Source organism: Lepisosteus platostomus, chromosome 10 (assembly GCF_059453375.1).
Source record: "Lepisosteus platostomus isolate fLepPlt1 chromosome 10, fLepPlt1.hap1, whole genome shotgun sequence".
Lineage (NCBI taxonomy): Eukaryota > Metazoa > Chordata > Actinopteri > Semionotiformes > Lepisosteidae > Lepisosteus > Lepisosteus platostomus.
The window spans coordinates 7,979,549-7,995,989 of record NC_142620.1 but is presented as its reverse complement, the minus strand read 5'-3'; the positions used below and the strand labels follow the sequence as shown (position 1 = coordinate 7,995,989).

At 43.7% G+C, this 16,441-nt stretch overlaps 1 protein-coding gene across 3 annotated transcripts in view; it reads left to right on the top strand.

The window, feature by feature from the left end:
* The window catches only part of jag2b (jagged canonical Notch ligand 2b), a 45,082-nt gene that overhangs the window by 10,234 nt on the left and 18,407 nt on the right, over positions 1–16,441 (top strand). For all 3 annotated transcript variants that reach the window (XM_088647876.1, XM_088647874.1, XM_088647877.1), the window contains exons 3-5: positions 6,686–6,740; positions 13,318–13,572; positions 14,288–14,348. In XM_088647876.1, the coding sequence (XP_088504002.1) occupies positions 6,686–6,740; positions 13,318–13,572; positions 14,288–14,348 (371 nt within the window). The remainder of the gene's footprint in view (positions 1–6,685; positions 6,741–13,317; positions 13,573–14,287; positions 14,349–16,441) is intronic.

Genomic DNA, 16,441 nt, shown 5'->3' with positions numbered 1-16,441 from the left:
GAATGAGTCTGTGGTGGTCCTGACCCTCAGCCCCTGCGCGCAGATGTCGGTTTTAGTTAACGCTGAAGAAACCTGGGGCAGAGCCAGTCAGCTCGCATACATCATTCCCTTACAACCTTAGTCATTTTAGAAACCAGGTGATGTCAGGATATAAGTTTGATTTTCCCCTTCCTCCACCATTAGGTAAGGTAGACATCTTCCTTCAGACCTTTTAGGCCAGGGGGTACACACACGTTGCCACAGATGTGTTGGGGGACAGCTGCAAAACGTGTACTGGTATGATTTCCAGAAGCGTGGCTTTGGGCTGTGCAAGTTGGTAAAAGCGCTTTTGCGTGAATATCACTTACCGGTTTTCCTCAGAAAAGAGAGCTTGTCAGCTCCTTTAAGTCTTTTGTTGTTGTGCCTTTCAGTGTAACAATAACCTTTACATGGCTATTGTCTGCTTTATCATGTCGAGAAGAAGGTGGTGGTGGGGGTGGTGGTGTTTGTCTGTGGAGATGTCAGTCATATTGGGGGTGGGAATTGTTTATGTAGCTGGGCAAATGTGTGATGGGCCCAATCTTTTAATTGCATGTTTGTTTTTCCAGTGACAGGATCCTGCAATGATTCTTTTGCAGTGGGGATCTGATATCTTACCATAGGTTTTGTTTTTATTTTCCTCTCTTCGGTTGCTTCTGGGAAGATCTTCAGGAACAAAGGGTTCTTTAGCCTTTGAATCTGCTGTATAATGATGAAGGAACAAGGGCATTCACATCCTCTTTGAAAGGGGATCTAGCTAATCCAGACACCACCCATACAGCAGCTCTTAAGTATACCACCCTAATTGTATTGAAGCAACGGTGGAAGAGCCATCTTATACTTTGTACAATAAGAGATTTAAAATCTAATATATGAAGCTAGTAACCCATTTAATCGGAATGCTTGAATTTTGATTGAAACATACCCAGCTGACAGTTTAGCTTCCTATAGTCAATTCTCTGTGCAGGATTTGGTGAGGGCAGCTGTTGCCGTTACCCACGGGATTGTTCAGCAGTTTTATAATTGCCCAGGTTGGATTTCCCACTGGCTTTTTCATTTCAGTCATTTCCAGAAAAAGAAACTGCGCTGGTTTTATTTTGTTCGGCTCCTTGTAGAAATGTCTCCTGGCCTGGGGATGGGGGAGCAGAAGGCGTGGCTGAGATGTTAAAATCCGCAAAGGCTTTATAAACGCAGATCAGGTGCTTGTGTGCCTGAACAGGTTCATGGAAGAGCCCTGGTTGGGGTCCTACTCCACTTTTCCTGTGTTTCTGTTCTGGATTTATGTTTGTTGATCTTTTTTTTTAAAAAAAAATAGATGGCTGAGATAAACTGAGGCCCTGCCCTTGTTGTGCCCAAGTTAAAGCCCGTCTTAACCTTTAATGCTGTGGGAGGAAAGAGTCCCTCACAGCTGTATGACTGATCCTGGAGAGCTATTCTTCCACCTTTCAAAAGGGGGTGGCCTCAGCCTGCTGGGGTCATCTCTCCTTGTGCTGCATGCTCTGAGACCAAGTCTAGACTTGTCTTTCTTGAACATGGCTGTGCTGGTTGACTGGTTAGCTGGTATTGGGTTCTTCTCTTGCTCGTCTGGGAAACGTAACAAAGAAAAAAATGAAAATCAGGCTTGTGCAAATGATGCTGTTCCCATGTGGAGGAACTGAAAGGTCAACCCGATCTGCATTTTAAATTTTCCCATCCTTTTGTTAATTCTCACATTTGATTGATAAATGTGAGCGGCCAGCATCACTGTGCATAAATCTCTGTGGAATGCGTGCTTGATGCAGATGAGGATGCTTCTAAAAAGAGGTGGGTGTGTGCCGTTAATAACGTGTTATATTAACAATGATGGTTCAAGAGACTGGATTGTTTGTTTTTTAATATCTTGGAGAGAGTGAGAAAACTGGGGGGAGGGGGATTGTTGAGAGAGACTGTTGAGCGGTTTTGACACATACAAAGATGAGATGCTGCAGTCAGAATTTTATTTTAGTTGCAGCTTGCAGTATCTTGCAGACGCGACTACATCAGAACACTGAATCCAGTAAAGTGCCCTGTCAAGCTTAAAGCACACATTGATGGTCCCTCCCCAATAACGGCAGAAAATTGGAAATTAATTCACATCTTTTATTCAGTGGGTGATGATATTGCTTTGGGAATGGCCTTTGTCAAAGTCTAATTAGAGGCAAACAATCCTCCATAATATCCTAATTGGCTCTGTGGTGACAAGTCCTCAAACTTAATTAAAGGTTGCCATTTAGTCAGTTGGCTTTTAATATTTCTGATGTCTGGAATATCGTCCTGCTCAGAAAAGATGGCAATCGCAAATGGAACCACATTTCATTTAGGACATACAGTTGCCAGCTCACAGTTTTATTGTTAAGTGGCTTTCTGAAGGTTGTAAGTCCATGACCAGGGCTGTTCATGCCCTGCTGGTTGACAGAAATGTTCAGGGCAGAGCTACTCAACCCTTTGCCCTTCCACTGCTCTGCAGATGTTTGCTACAGTCAGCTCCTGAATTCAATTCAATTAACATGATGCATATAGCAATTCAGCAACTCCTTCTATCAAAGGAATGCAATGGAGTGGCTTGAGAGGCCCACATGTTGAGCAGGCCCAGGCTGGGGAAAGCTCTTTAGAGGTGTGAGGGTAGTGTTTCATTGGCAGTCAAATTCAATCTTTCTGTCCTGTGGGAGTTTGGCAGATTGAACGCTGTTCTTTATGCCCATATCCCATTGGCATTTTGAAATGTGCACATCATGCATTTGACGTGTTCATACAAATCGAATGTTTTCAGCTTCAAGTTGGCTGGAAGATGGCTGCTCTGATCAGCACTGCTCCACCTTTCTCTGTCTGGGCATCACACCAATGTTCCTGCTTCTTTTGCATTTCAGTTAAAAAGTTATTTCAGCATGTACCCCTGTTCTTGAACTCAAGCCAATGGCTCTTTTCTAGAATGTAGTTTTGGTTTTTTTATACAGAGTAAATTCCCTGTGCAGTTAACCGTAAATGTGGATACTCTGCATGGAAATTAGGAAATGAATCCTAACCCTTGTTGTCTCTTGAAAGGGAAGTGGAGATGCAATGTTTTAGTGGATCATAGATTTTTTTTTTAATATACATTCCCACTGAAGAATGGTCAGGAAAAGAGTGTTATTCAGAGATGACTGTTATTGACAAACCAGTTAAGTGTCTGCACTGTTTTAATTTTGATCATTCCTGTTGAATGTCACCGAGATTCCTTGTGCAGCCATCTTTGGTAGCCTCTTGCTCTGAAGGACCAGTACAGGAAACTGACATGTATTGCACCAAGGGAAGAGTCCTTGAGCTGTGATTACCCCCCACACACCTCTCCCCCATCCCTTTGTGAGCTCCACACAGAATTGAGGAAGAAGGCAAAAGTGGATCTGCTGTGTAATGGAAGCTCTGCCGTGCTGCTTTGGAAGATAAGGCCGTGTGAGACCTCTAGCTGTGGCTGCGGTTGCACTGATAGGGCCTGGCATGGCTTTTATCGGAAGTGATGGTGAGAAGTTAGCGCAGTCGATGAGAAGGTCAGTGACCCTTGGCGGTCCCGAATGAAATAACAGAAGAGTGCAGTGTATCCGGATTGTACCCGGCCCCGCCGCGGGGAGGGTGGGATCACAATGCCGGGCAGTGCGTTTTTTGTGCATGTGCAGCCTCTGCAGATTTCAAGCATCTTCTTTTTTTTCTCCTTCTGGGTCTTGCCAGGAAGGAGTTGTGACATTTGATACTAGTGAGATCTCGGTCTGCACAGGAGACCGCGAGCTGCCAAAAACCTGGAGTAAGAGCAAAATCGTAAGAGCAAGAGGAATGACAATTTAACCTTGGAAAAGGAAGAGTAGAGAAACTGATGTTGTTTAATGGCTTGTAATGTAATAAATCACCATGGGGGGGAAATTCATTTTCTACTTCCTATTTCCTCATGTAACCGCCCAAAAGGAACTGGTGTGATTTCATTTTCTTGTTTTTTTTTTTTATTATTTCACAAAGCATCCTCTTCTGTACTTAGAAATCCCAGTTTTAGTTAACAGGGTTCCCCGAAATCTTACTGGTTTGCATTTTCAAATCAAAAGAAACCTCCTCTGGAACTGTTGTCGCTCCAGCTCGGCTTGGCACAACTGTGCACGTTGGGGAATTTTTCTAAAGGACAGTCAGGGTTGCTGGAATGGGAGGACTGGTTATAGGGCTGTCTGCAGAACTATCACACCGCCCTTTTAAACCCTTGTCACTGCCTGCGGATAAGCATACCGTACCTTCGGAACAGTCCTGCAGCAAATGCAGGAAAACATGTAATCGTGTCTGCGTTAGCTGCCCCCGAGCCCGATAACAGGGCTCTCCGGAGACTGTACTCAAAGACTGCAGCCATGGCTGACTGCCCAGCCTGGCTTCAGCTAATGTATCCGGACGGGGGTTCATAATCCTTATCATAAAACTTCACACGCTGTGGAAAATTGCCCTCCCTTCTGCCCGATTTTCCTGTACCATAGCTTCACAAGGCTGCTCTTCAGTAGTTCTTTTTTGTAAAATAAAACAAACTGAAATCATGACTTGCTCCTGAGCTGTCACAGGAGTTGCTATGTGTTGGAACATGGGGGGATCACTTATTTATCATCCAGTTAAAATTGAATACTGCAATTGGTCTGATTTTTTTCATGGTAATTTTTGGTTATTCCTGATGAGTTGGGGAGGTATCCCTGATATTTCCTCTTGAATTCTGTTGACTGCTCTGCTATGCGCTGCAGTTCCTTCGGTCCCTTCACTTCCTTTGTCAAGGTGTGAAGCCAAGTGACGAGATGTCATCTCAGAGCTGCTGCAGTGTATTGTGGGGCAGATTTAAGCCGAACACCTCGAGACTTGGATTGCCATTGACATAGAAGCCTGGCGTTCTACAACACGCCAGAAATCGGGTCCCTTTCAGACACTTGATCCTGTAAGCTGTGCTGCAGGCTCCCACAGCAGTGCAGTCTAGAAAGGGGGGGAGAGAGAAACCCTGTTGTTAGTGTTAGTGTGGCTGGGAAGCCAGCTGCGGTCTGTGCTTGCCTCTGCAAGCTGGTGTTCTCTGGTTCCAAGCCTAAACAATTACACTGCATGCCTCCAATAATCAAACTAATTATCAGTTTCTCTGTTGTTTTTTTTTTTATCTTGGAGGTAGACCTGCACGCTAACTTCTCACAAAATGGGCCTAATATTAAATTAAAAGAATTTCGGACTGGAGAGCTCCTGAAACTGCTCTCTAAATACAAGAACTTTTGCTCGGCAAAGAAGCCACCTTTCCTCAGCCTGACAATAGATCTTTTTATACGAATCCTTTGAAATTTGGCCTTTCCTCTGTCCGCTCTGAAAGCGATGTATACGGCCTCCAACAATTCTGGAAGTCTCCTCTACCCCTGAAGTGGGCAGCTGTCGCTTAATCCAGCTAATCAGGGCTGAGTGTGTGGGAGCAGCACTGTCCTGCAGTAGCTAGGGACCCATCACTCTGCCATCCCAGCAGACAGCGAGGGGAGGAGCAGGTCAGAGGCCTCTGTGTCCTGGGACGGTCTTCATGTCAAATAAGGAACATCTGTTACGCCTTCAACGGAGCCATTGAAACCAAGCCAGCAAGCACATTTACTTTATAACGAAGCCATTTCTTGTATCTTATGGCTATAAATGCACCCTGCTTTTCTGTTCAAGATCTCTTTTTTCAGTCCCCTTTCTTCTTTGTTTTGTAAAAAAAAACCCTGATTCCAAATCCTGTTCTTGGGAATCCTAATCTGAACTGTGGTTTCAAGTCAGGGGGAACAGTACAGGTTCAGTTAAGAGTTTTTCTTTCTGAAAAAGCGCCAGTGGGAACTTTTTTCAGGGTCAGTGGGTTTAATACCTCTCCCTTATACATATGGTTTAAATGGCTGACGAAGTCCAGCTTTCAGTTTTTCCTGCTGAGCATTAAACATTTTTAAGGAAAAGGAGAAACACGATGTTTTACCTGTTGAGCCTTCTTCAGTTGTGAGTAGCTCTCCACTTGAACATTTAAAAAGTTTTGCATGTTGGATTTTCTTACCTTTGTTTTGGTTTGCTTTCAAACAAAATGTTACCTGGCCAATCTGAAGATGGATCTGAGCAGTAATGAGTTCATATGGGTTTTGTTATTTTCTATTTCACTGAAGTATTTAGTGTGGTGACGGAGGAAGATGCTATACAGTACATCAATACAGCTCTGTGGGGTGACTTATTCGGGACAGATAAGATGGCTGGGTTCTCAGATTCTTTTCTTTGCTGGGTGAAAAACAGGTTTGAGGTTTCACACTTAATACAGTATGGTGTCCTGCAGCATTTAATGCAATTGTATTAATCAATTCTAAAATGTAAACTGCTATGTTCAGAGTTTTCTGTGCCACAGATGTTGGCCTTAGTTGAAAATGAAGACCTCAGCAATGGGCTCTTTTTGCAGTTTGAATGAAGATGTGACCTTTTTGTGTAAGATCACAAAATTAGCTGTAAGTTGTCACTTGGAAACCATTTGTGTTGCAGGGTTTGGTGTGGTTTTTGTTTTATATGAATTTCCTCAAATTCTGTAAGGAAGACTCATTTTTAACGCATGAAACGGACAAATTGGTTGATCTGACAGCAAAATGAACCTTGGGCTGATGACCTTTCTCCTTTGCTTTGCTTACAGCGGTCATATACCTTGATCTTGGAAGCCTGGGACTGGGACAATGACACAAAGAGCAGTAAGTATACCTCTTTAATGGCTTCTGAAAGACCAGGAATGGTATGCTTTGGTGGGAGTGAGCACACTATGGAGACTAGCTGAATGTGTGTGAGGTGAAAGGCAGTGGATCAGATTCTGCCTGGCTTCTTGGCTGCATTTCTGAAAATTGAGAAAACCGAGAGTTGCCCAGACTTGCTAGTACAACATGCATGGGTCCGTCAAATTTCTTAGAACAGAAAGTGTCATAGAGGCTGAGCAACAAGCCTTCCACTGGTGCTTAAACTGCACTTATTTAAAAACTGGAACCTTAATGTAGACTGTGTGGCACATTCAATGTATATTGTTTTCATGTAAGTAGAATTATTTGTTTTCCTGTATGGAAGTCATTTGTGAAGAGGTTGATTTTTCTACAACGGGGAAAAATACAGACAGAGCAGGTGTGGCTATAAAATGTTTTATGTACTATTCTGTTTGATGGCATGACCGTTCTACAAGCTTAAATTCAACTGAAATGTCATGAATGTTAGCTGTTTTTAAGAAGCTGTTGCATTTTAAGGAATCTGATACGGAAGACTAGTAGTGTGAGGTTTGGGTGAACTCCGCTGTGGTAACTTCGGAGCTCTTTGCAGAGAGAGAGGTGTGAGATGCCAAGTCTGTAACTATCTCTTTGGGCCACTTCAGTCCTATCTGAGAGGCCTGCCAAAGAGTCTGAGCACACTTGTATCCTGATGTGTTTCAGTGTTGACTGAGTGTGTGGTGATACTGCTGTAATCTGACAGTGTCTTGGTGGTGATCTGAGTGTCTGGCCATTTCTCTGTCACATCAGTGGGGGTGGGTGAGTGTGCCATGTCAGGTTTCTCACCTTCTCAAGAGGCTGTGCTGACTCCTTTCAGTCTGGGATTTTATTCCTAACTCCTTAAACTCTTTACAGTGCTATTGGTGTATCAGACTGCTTTGGTATACAATGGATTGGAAATCCCCCTGCTTCAGAAACCCTTGAATTAGTATGTCTCAATCCTGCTGCTCGTGTGGGCGTCTCTTCTGCTTTTAATTCCAGCTGAGCTCTTAATCAATTTAGCTTATTGAAGTAATTGAACTGATTAGATTTTTTTGCGCTGTTGGCGTAAATCTATTCTCTGTTATTATCAAGAAATATAGTGAACAGAACTACGAAAATTCACTTCTAGGTTTGTAAATTTGACTGTTTAACTTTGAATGATGAGAATGACAGTCAGATACTCTCACAATAAGTGGTTGTATTGCGACTGGATGCCCTATTTGTTAAAGGCACTGTAGCAATAAACTTCAGTGAGGAAAGAGCCGAAATGGCGCCTGGCATAGGTTTCATGCTAATTTCAAACCTCTTTCTAGTGTTTTAAAGCTGACTGTTGTAAAAAGGCAAGCAAGGCGTTCAAATGAAGAGCAGTGAACTTTACAGAACGCTCTAATGTTGAGCAATGGAATGGATTACCAGATCAATGCAGAGCGTCTTGGTCTAGGACGGGGAGCAGTGTCTTCATCTCCACTTCCCAAACGTATTCTCCATCCTGGTTTTTTTTAAAGATGAGAACAGATTGGTAATAAATAGTATTTATATGTGCACTAGAATCCGATCTGAATTCCTGCAGATTTGGGAATCTTTTAATCTTTTCTTGACCTTTCCTTGTAGGCTTAGACCTCCTCTAAGTGTCTCCCGGAAACCGGGGTTGTGCCAGAGCTGTGCTAAGTTTAAGCAGACGAGGGGCGGTTGCTGGAGTTTTGAAGTTGGGGCTCTGATGGTGCTGCTGATATGCAGCTGTATCCTGTTATTATCCTGGTGTCTGTTTGTGTTCATGCTCGTTTTGTTTTGAAGAATTGTCGGGAGAAAAAGGTTAATTGAGGAATACAATCTATGTAAAGAGGTAGGCGGTTGTTTCATGTCTGAAGATGTAAAAATGTTTTTGACTCGGGAGTTTTAAATGAGCTCGATAAAGGCAGTAATTCTTGACCAAAAACATGCGGGTACGATAAAGAATGAATTTAGAAATGCAATTTGAATGTGATTTGATTAACCTTGTGTAATCTTAAAATCATTAGGATTTCACACAATGTGTCCATATACTGTGCACTGTTTATATATTCTAGTCTATACATTTCTAAACTAACTACAGAAGGACTTCCAATTCTAGCATCCCAGAGAATCCCTGCTGGTTTTTCAACTTAAGGATGACCTACTTAAGATGGAGCAAAAAAAAAAACAAAAAAAAAACAGTTTTGTTAAATGGAAATGGAGCTCTTGTATGAGGCTCAATTGAAAAGAAGTAGTGAATTTCTAGTGAAAAACATGGGCGTGCCAAAGCCATAAAGTAAGGGCTGCCTGATCTCTTGTGTCCAGTACAGCAGACTGAGCCGGTACTGGCTGGGACTGGGGAAGTATTTTTGTAAGGCTAGATGGGAAATATGCCTGCCTAAAATAGCTGCAAAGCAGGTGTTCCCTAATGAAACTACCAAGGTATTTTCTGTGCAGCAGCTGGTCAGTAATTGAGCAGTTCTGAGAAAGGCCAGGGAGACTGAGATTAATACAGCTCAGTTGTGCTTCTATTTATCGGCGCACAAGATCGAAACCCTTCTGTAAAGGAGCTGGCCGTTGGGATTGGAGTATTATTCCGGAAAACAGTCTCTCCTCATTTGTTTTTTGCGTCTTGCGGCCCCCCCCCCGCCCCCCTCCCTTGGGCGAGCCGTTCTGCAGTGACCTTGCGTGCTGTCATGATTTAACACTGCCTGTGCTCGTCTGTGATGGTATGTCTGAGCCATGCTGGTTGGTGAACGTTGAGTGGCTGATGAAGCCAGACTGTCTTCCAGGTGTGAGTAAGGGTGGGTGGTGGGTCCCCAGCCAGCATCTGCACTGTCATGCTGTGGCTGGAACTGCTCTGCTGCTGCTGCTGCTGTTTCTTTCCACATCCCCGCCAGCTGAGCACACCCTCTTCTGCCCCATTCTTCTTTTCCTGCTGGACCTGCTAATGTAGATGTGTTTACTCCGTGTTTTTGCCTTGCATAAATAAGCATGGACGTTTTTGAGTGTTACAAGTTAAGGTTTACATTTCTTTTCCCCAATCGGTTTGGATTTGCATGTAAGTACAGCGTAAACAGTGCGTGTTCTCAGATTCTTACTGTAAACTGCTGTAGGACCTTTGACTTGTGGACCTGCAGGGTGGAGAAAGTGTTCAAGATCCTCACTTTCTGGGTTTTCTCAGTTTCAAGGTGACAAAGTTGCTTGCGGACAGCTGAAAAATAAAAGGTTCCGTGGGCACGCCGAGTATTTAATGAATGTTGACTAATTTGAAAGCCTTGATGCGTTTGTCGGATTCCCACATTCCCAGATGATGACCCATTTCATGGGTGTACTGCACGCAGCCCCTTGATGTGGCAGTTCATCTCAAATGCGAGGGCATCTTGTGGCTTTCTCTGAACAGTCTGGGGAAAACAAATCCGTTCCTCCTTCAAAGCTTGTAAGCTTTGCGCCAAGCGATCGCGCTGAGCTCGGAGCTGACGCGCTTCACACGATGCACAGCCTCCGGAAAGGGCGGGGGAGCTGTCAGGTATATACAGTTTCTCTTTGTGAGTGCTAGTTATCTTGCGGTTTAGTGACGTTGCTTTTTCAATTTCTGTCCTTGGAGCAATCGTGCCAGGAGGCTGTCTGGTTCAGAACTGTGCAAATTACTCAGGAATGCACACAGATGAAATAGCTTGTAACCGCAGTTCCTGAATCTGGGTCCTGTGAGGTATGGCGAAGATCACTCCCTTCAGAAGGAACTGGCTGTGCACTAGCTCAGCACCCTCTGGGACTCCGTGTTGGAACATCTTTTCTAGACTGAGATCTTACCAGAAGAGGATTGTTGGAATTCAACGCCTTTTAATGTAAATCACTGGGCTGCGTTAAAGAAACCAGATGGAAGGTTTCTTCTTTCCTACATCTACACTGTTACATTAGCTCCATGTATTCCCTTGAAATTTGTACTGTACATGCTTCGGTACGTCGGTCTTCTTTTACGGGCAATGGGAAGACTTGCCTGGATATACTAAAGAGAACAACTTCTGTATTCCTCCAGTTTGTGCCTCATCGTGATTTATAGTTATGCTGTCTGGCTCTTCACTTCATCCATTATAAAGGAAAACCAGCCCTGAAAGCACTCCAATTCTCTGCTGTTTCAAGCATTAACTCTTTAACTACTACCCTTACAGTAAAGGCATTTGACTTGCCAGGATATTATTCATTAGCTGTCAGAAATCCCAGTGTTTGCTCCTCAAGCAGTACGTTTGTATTTATTTCTGCTCTAGAGCCGTGGTGTCCTATTAAGGTCGCTGCAGTGCCTAATTGTACTGTGGCCGTCCTGTCGTCAGAGTGATTTTCTGCACCTCTGCTCACCACAGTGCTTTGTTTAGAAGGTAGGCAGGCTGGATTGGGCTTTGAGAGTGGATTGCGGTTTTGTTAAAGACTATAGCCAGGCTTACTGGGGGGGCTCTTGGAATATAGTGGACCCGCCTTGGTCCCTAAAGCCCTACCAGCTTGGGCCTTTACATTGGTGGGCAGTGGAAGTCAAGAGCCAGAGTAGCAATTAATGTATGGAACAGATCCTCCTGAATTTTAGTCCCGTCCAGCTCAAAGACAAAGCTGATTGTTTTTAATGAGGGAGGGAACAAGTGTAAATGAGACTTTATTTAATCAGCCTAGCACTCTGAGTCGTGCATTTCGTGCTGATGTAACAGAGGTCTTGTCAAGGAGATTGAGCAAGACTAGTTGTACAGTTGGTGTCTGGTGTGTTAAAACCAACAGGGAGGGCAGTTTGCCTTTGTAGTTTTCAGTCTGCATTAAGCCTGTGTTGCATTTAATTTGACTCTTTTGTTCACACTGATGTTTAATAGATAAATACTTTTCCCATTACCTACTGTTCAGCCATGGCTTATGTAATATGAGCATATAAGATATATCAATCATAAAGGATTTCAGATTGAAGATGTGCACATGATGGCAGTCCAGTTGCTTCAGTTTAAGTCCTTTATTAAGGTGGTAGAAGAGCTTTGCGGTGCTGATTTGGGGTGTTGAAACCTCATTTGGGGTGCTTGGGGAACAGGAAAGACTCTTAAACACTTACCTTGCAGGAAACACTCTGACCAGAAGAATGTGAGAAAACTGTGCTGCATTGTCCTTTATTTGCACACTAGAGCTATTTCTGTTTTTGCTCCTTAATTTGACTAACATTGTCAGTGGAAAGCTAGAGTGAAACCATTGTCTTTTTTCAGAGGCGGTCAGTAGAGGAAATGGTAAACCACTGTTTTATTTGTGTTAGACCGTTTCATAATGTCTACTAATTGTGAAGTGGAAGTTTCTTACTTTGATAGCATCCACACAGAGGAAGAAAAATAACCTTGCAGTGCATTTTTATGACTCTGGTAATCTAGACTAATTAAAAAATAAAACTGCAGCATGAATTTTATTGGTACAAGTGGGTAAAAAATATCTGGGTAACACTCAGGCACTATCCAGTAAGTTTTAAGAGCTCAAAAGCACTTTCAATGACAGAGTTGTGCCTGTCACGTGGGCGTGAATGAGCAAGTCTAAAATGAGGACAGTTGTCTGGTTTATTGACTTTCTCTCCGAAAGCATCCCAGTTGTGAAATCCTGTCTGTGGTCAGTTTTTGTTTTAGGCAGCAATCTTTTGAGAGCTACTTGTGAAACTGCAAGATTGTACACAACTTGTGTAACTCATAAGTGACCGCTAATGTGTGTGATTTAATTTGTCTTCACCAAGCTTAACATTGTTTTTTAACCCACGTCACCTTGAAAGGACTAGCTGACTAGAAACTAGCCGTTTCTGTGGTGAAAATCAGAAGTCTTTTCTGGTGCAGATGATGTAACTGCCTTACAGTAGGTTTAGTCCTACTGAAGCCCTTATTTAATGCCTGCAGGATTCCTTGGCTTTTACCAATTGATAGAATCACTGAGAAACTGTTAAAAGTCAGTCTTGACTGATGAGCTGGTGGTCATCCACGCACATCTTCAAAACTGCTTCTGTTTTTCCTTTAGAGAAGGCTAAGGTAATGCCAGGCCCGTTAGTGACTGCTGTTAAAATATTGGTATCCGCCCCTGCAGCACTGTGCAGCTCTTGCTTTGTACCCCTGTGGTGGTCTGATCTGGTCTGTTTATTCCTCTTTTATAGAGCAGCCCAGGAAGCCCTGTTTGCAAGTGTCTGTTCTGTACGCCAGTGCTGGGGGTGGGGTGGAGGGGTTTGTCTTGCAGCCTGGTTGTATTTCTGTCTTGAGTCCTGGGCGGGTCGGGGTTTCACTGCCTTGTGAACAGAAAAGGCCCTTCCGATTTCAGTTTGTTCCACTTTCTTCTTATTTCCTCCTTGGCTCCAAGCACTTTTGGTTGGATTTCCTGCAAAGCAGCGCACAAAGCAGGGGAAATGAAACAGGGTTTGATTATCAAACTCTTGCAGCCCTGAGCTACACCCTGTGTTTTTTTTTGTGAGGAGATTGTTTTCAACTTTTGACTTTCGTGGGTAAATCCTCATGCAGTCATGGCTTTGTTTTTTTCTTTTCTTCCGTTGCACATCTAGATTCCGACCTGCTCATTGAACGAGCCATCCACATCGGGATGATCAACCCAGGAGATGATGGACAGACGCTTCAGCACAACGGACCCATCGCCAGCTTTGAGTACCGAATCTGGGTCAAATGTGATGAGAATTACTACGGTGTAGCCTGCAACAAACACTGCAAACCCAGAGATGACTATTTTGGCCACTATGTCTGTGATCAGCTTGGGAACAAGCTCTGTATGGAAGGCTGGAGAGGCACCGACTGTAACATAGGTAACTGTCCTGGGACTTCAGAATGCTTTCACAGAGTTGGTCCAAGAAATAAAGAAGTCTGGGGTCGATAGGTTTGTTTTTGCTCGGTAATGAAGGTGGAGGTCTGCAAACAGTAGGCTTGTTTTTCCTTTTTTTGAGCTGGTGTATTAAGATTCTAGATGTAAGGCATAGTTCTTAAAGAAGGCTGCTGAGCCCATTTTAATTCAGCACAGAACAGGTTTTGGCCTTTGCTTCAAGTGCCTTGCCTTTTCACAAAGAGCTCTTGGACTCCAGCCTCTAAGCTAGTGCAATCGCTCATGAATTTGACCCCTGTCTCAGTTTTGTGTCACTCTTAGAGCCTGCAGTAATTTCCAGGACCACTACATAACCCTAGGTTTTATTTTTACCTTTGCCTTTCTCCTCGTGTCTCCCGTTTTGTCAGGCTGCTTCCCATAAAGCTAATAAAATGATCTGAAATATGCATCATGCTTTAGGCTGACATGTAAGAGGGAGGTTAGAAAGGGCAGTGCTATAGGAGATGGATGGCAGTCCTTCGGAGATCAGGCAGTAAATTATATGCCTGTAATGTGGGTTTACAAGAGGAAGCAAGAGGGCAACTAAGTGTTAGTGTTTAGTGTCAAAGGTTCAATATCACAGGTTTTGTCATTGTCTGAGCAAGTTAGACCTGTTCAAGCAAAGCAACCCAAAGGTGATCTTTCTCTCTTCCTGTCCACAGCTATTTGTAAGCAAGGCTGTAACCTGATTCATGGGACTTGTAAGAAGCCAGGTGAATGCACGTAAGTTCAACCTTCAGTTTTTTTGTTTTAGATTGCAGTGTACTTGAGATTGCCGTTATTTAAAAAAAATGTAACCCATCCTTGTCGGCTTACGGATTAATGTGTACGTTGGAGAATTTGCATTTGGTTTGGGTATTAACCAGGTCTATCAAGACTTGCTGTGCATCGGTTAAGTGGAGCGTAAGAATGCAATTTTACAAGTTATTAGTCGCTTGGTATGAGACTTTAAAGCAGTGGTGGTGTGGGTACTGAGGTCACGTAGGACACGTGTTAATTAGCATTTCAACAGCTGAGGTGGCTTAATGTGGGTTTAACGACTTTGTGAATACTGATGCTGAATATATCGGAACACCTTGTTAATTCTGTGCGACTCCCGAGTCATTGAATGTTTTAGCGTTAATTTGCACAGGAGCTAGCTTGTCTGGGAGGCCAGGTGGAGTGCTGTATTTCCTGCATGGGCTGCACATGAAACATTCATACCCACCTGCGAAGAGCCTCCCTAGGGTGGAGGCTGCCCAGAGCTGGTCTCCGGCGATGCCTGGCAGAAGACAGACGCTGCTGGGCTGGGCTGGGCTGGGCTGACCCGGTGCTCTTTTACTGAAGCGCCGTTAACTCTTTCGTCCCGAGTCAGAATGTTTTTTCGACTGGTCTTCAGGCTCGCAGACACTGACCCGATTATCAAGATGCAGCATCAGTGTTGCTGAATGTAAGCAGCTGCAGCAATAAATAGTCCTGCAAATGAATGGCTCTGGAATGCTTTCATGTAGGAATGAGTTGCAAGGAGAGAGATGGGCTCCCGGCAGAAACACTAGAGATCTACAACGCCAGACTGCTGGAAATGCCCTGGGGCAAGGGCCAGGGCTACAGAGTCTCGATGGGCGATTCTCTAAGCTGCGTTGTCACCACCTAAAAGTGCTCCTCAGCTCTCCTCACCTCTGCTCTTTCTGCTTTAGGGACAGATGGTCTCTGTGTGCTTAGAGGTGGGCTCAGGGGTGAGGTGCTTTGTGGACATAGTCATAAAGTGGCCTCATTCTGCATTCTCCCTGTGCCTGCACTGAACCTTTCAGAAGCATTTGTTTTTCAGATTAATTGCTTTTGTTTTTAAAACTCTTACCAGTGAGTGTGCTTGAATACCTTCATTTCATAAAACCAGGACAATATACTCATATCTCCATTGGATTCAAGTAAATGTTTCACACCGCAAAGCCTTCTGGTTTATTCTTTCATTATGTTGTATTTAATGTTCTAAAGCCATCAATATGTTTTATAGAAATCTGGGGAGGAAAATTGCTGCCATTACCAATTTTAAATGTATTTCTTAACAGATTTAAGAAGTTGGGCAAACACAGGGAAGTAAAATGCTAAAATTTGGATTTGTGGAACTATAAATACAATATTAATGTGGAAAAAGATAAATACTAGCACAGCTCAAAAGGAGAGAAGTTATTCTTTACTTTACCTTGGAATAACTGGGTTCTTGGGTGTCTTGTAGTTTCTGCATAATATCTGATCCTTAATGGCTTCTGATTTAATGCTGTTAATAGAAAGCCATTGTTCTGTGCTGGTATGCACCATCCTGTTCACTTCCACAGAAAACAGAGGCTGTTTTTTTCATTCAGTCGTGCTTTTTTTTCCCCTTTCCTGGACTGATGCATTTGGGCAGTGTTGCCCACGTCAGTACCTCCGATTAGCTCTTCCTGTCTTTGGTATGTTTTGGCTGGCGCTGTGGCTGGAAGTGTGTGCAGAGGAGGATTCTCTTCCTCAGCAACAGGAAGGGCTAAGAGATCACTGGTTCCCTGAGTGAGCCTCTGCTCCACAGGGTCTGGAGTAGAGACAGTGGCAGCAAAGCAAAGAGTTTCCACTGCAAGCATTTCAAACGGATGAGCTCAAGACTCTCCCCCAAGATGTGTACAAGGTGTCTTGCACAAAAAGTCTGATTTTAATCTCGGGAAATGCTTTTGAAAACCTGAATTTCAGGCTTCTTGGTATGTTTTGATCTTCGGACAAGTGTTCTACATTCCGTTTTATGGAAGAAAAGGGAGTTTGCTGTGCTCTGTGATTTGACGGATTGCTTAGATCCAACCATGTAAGCA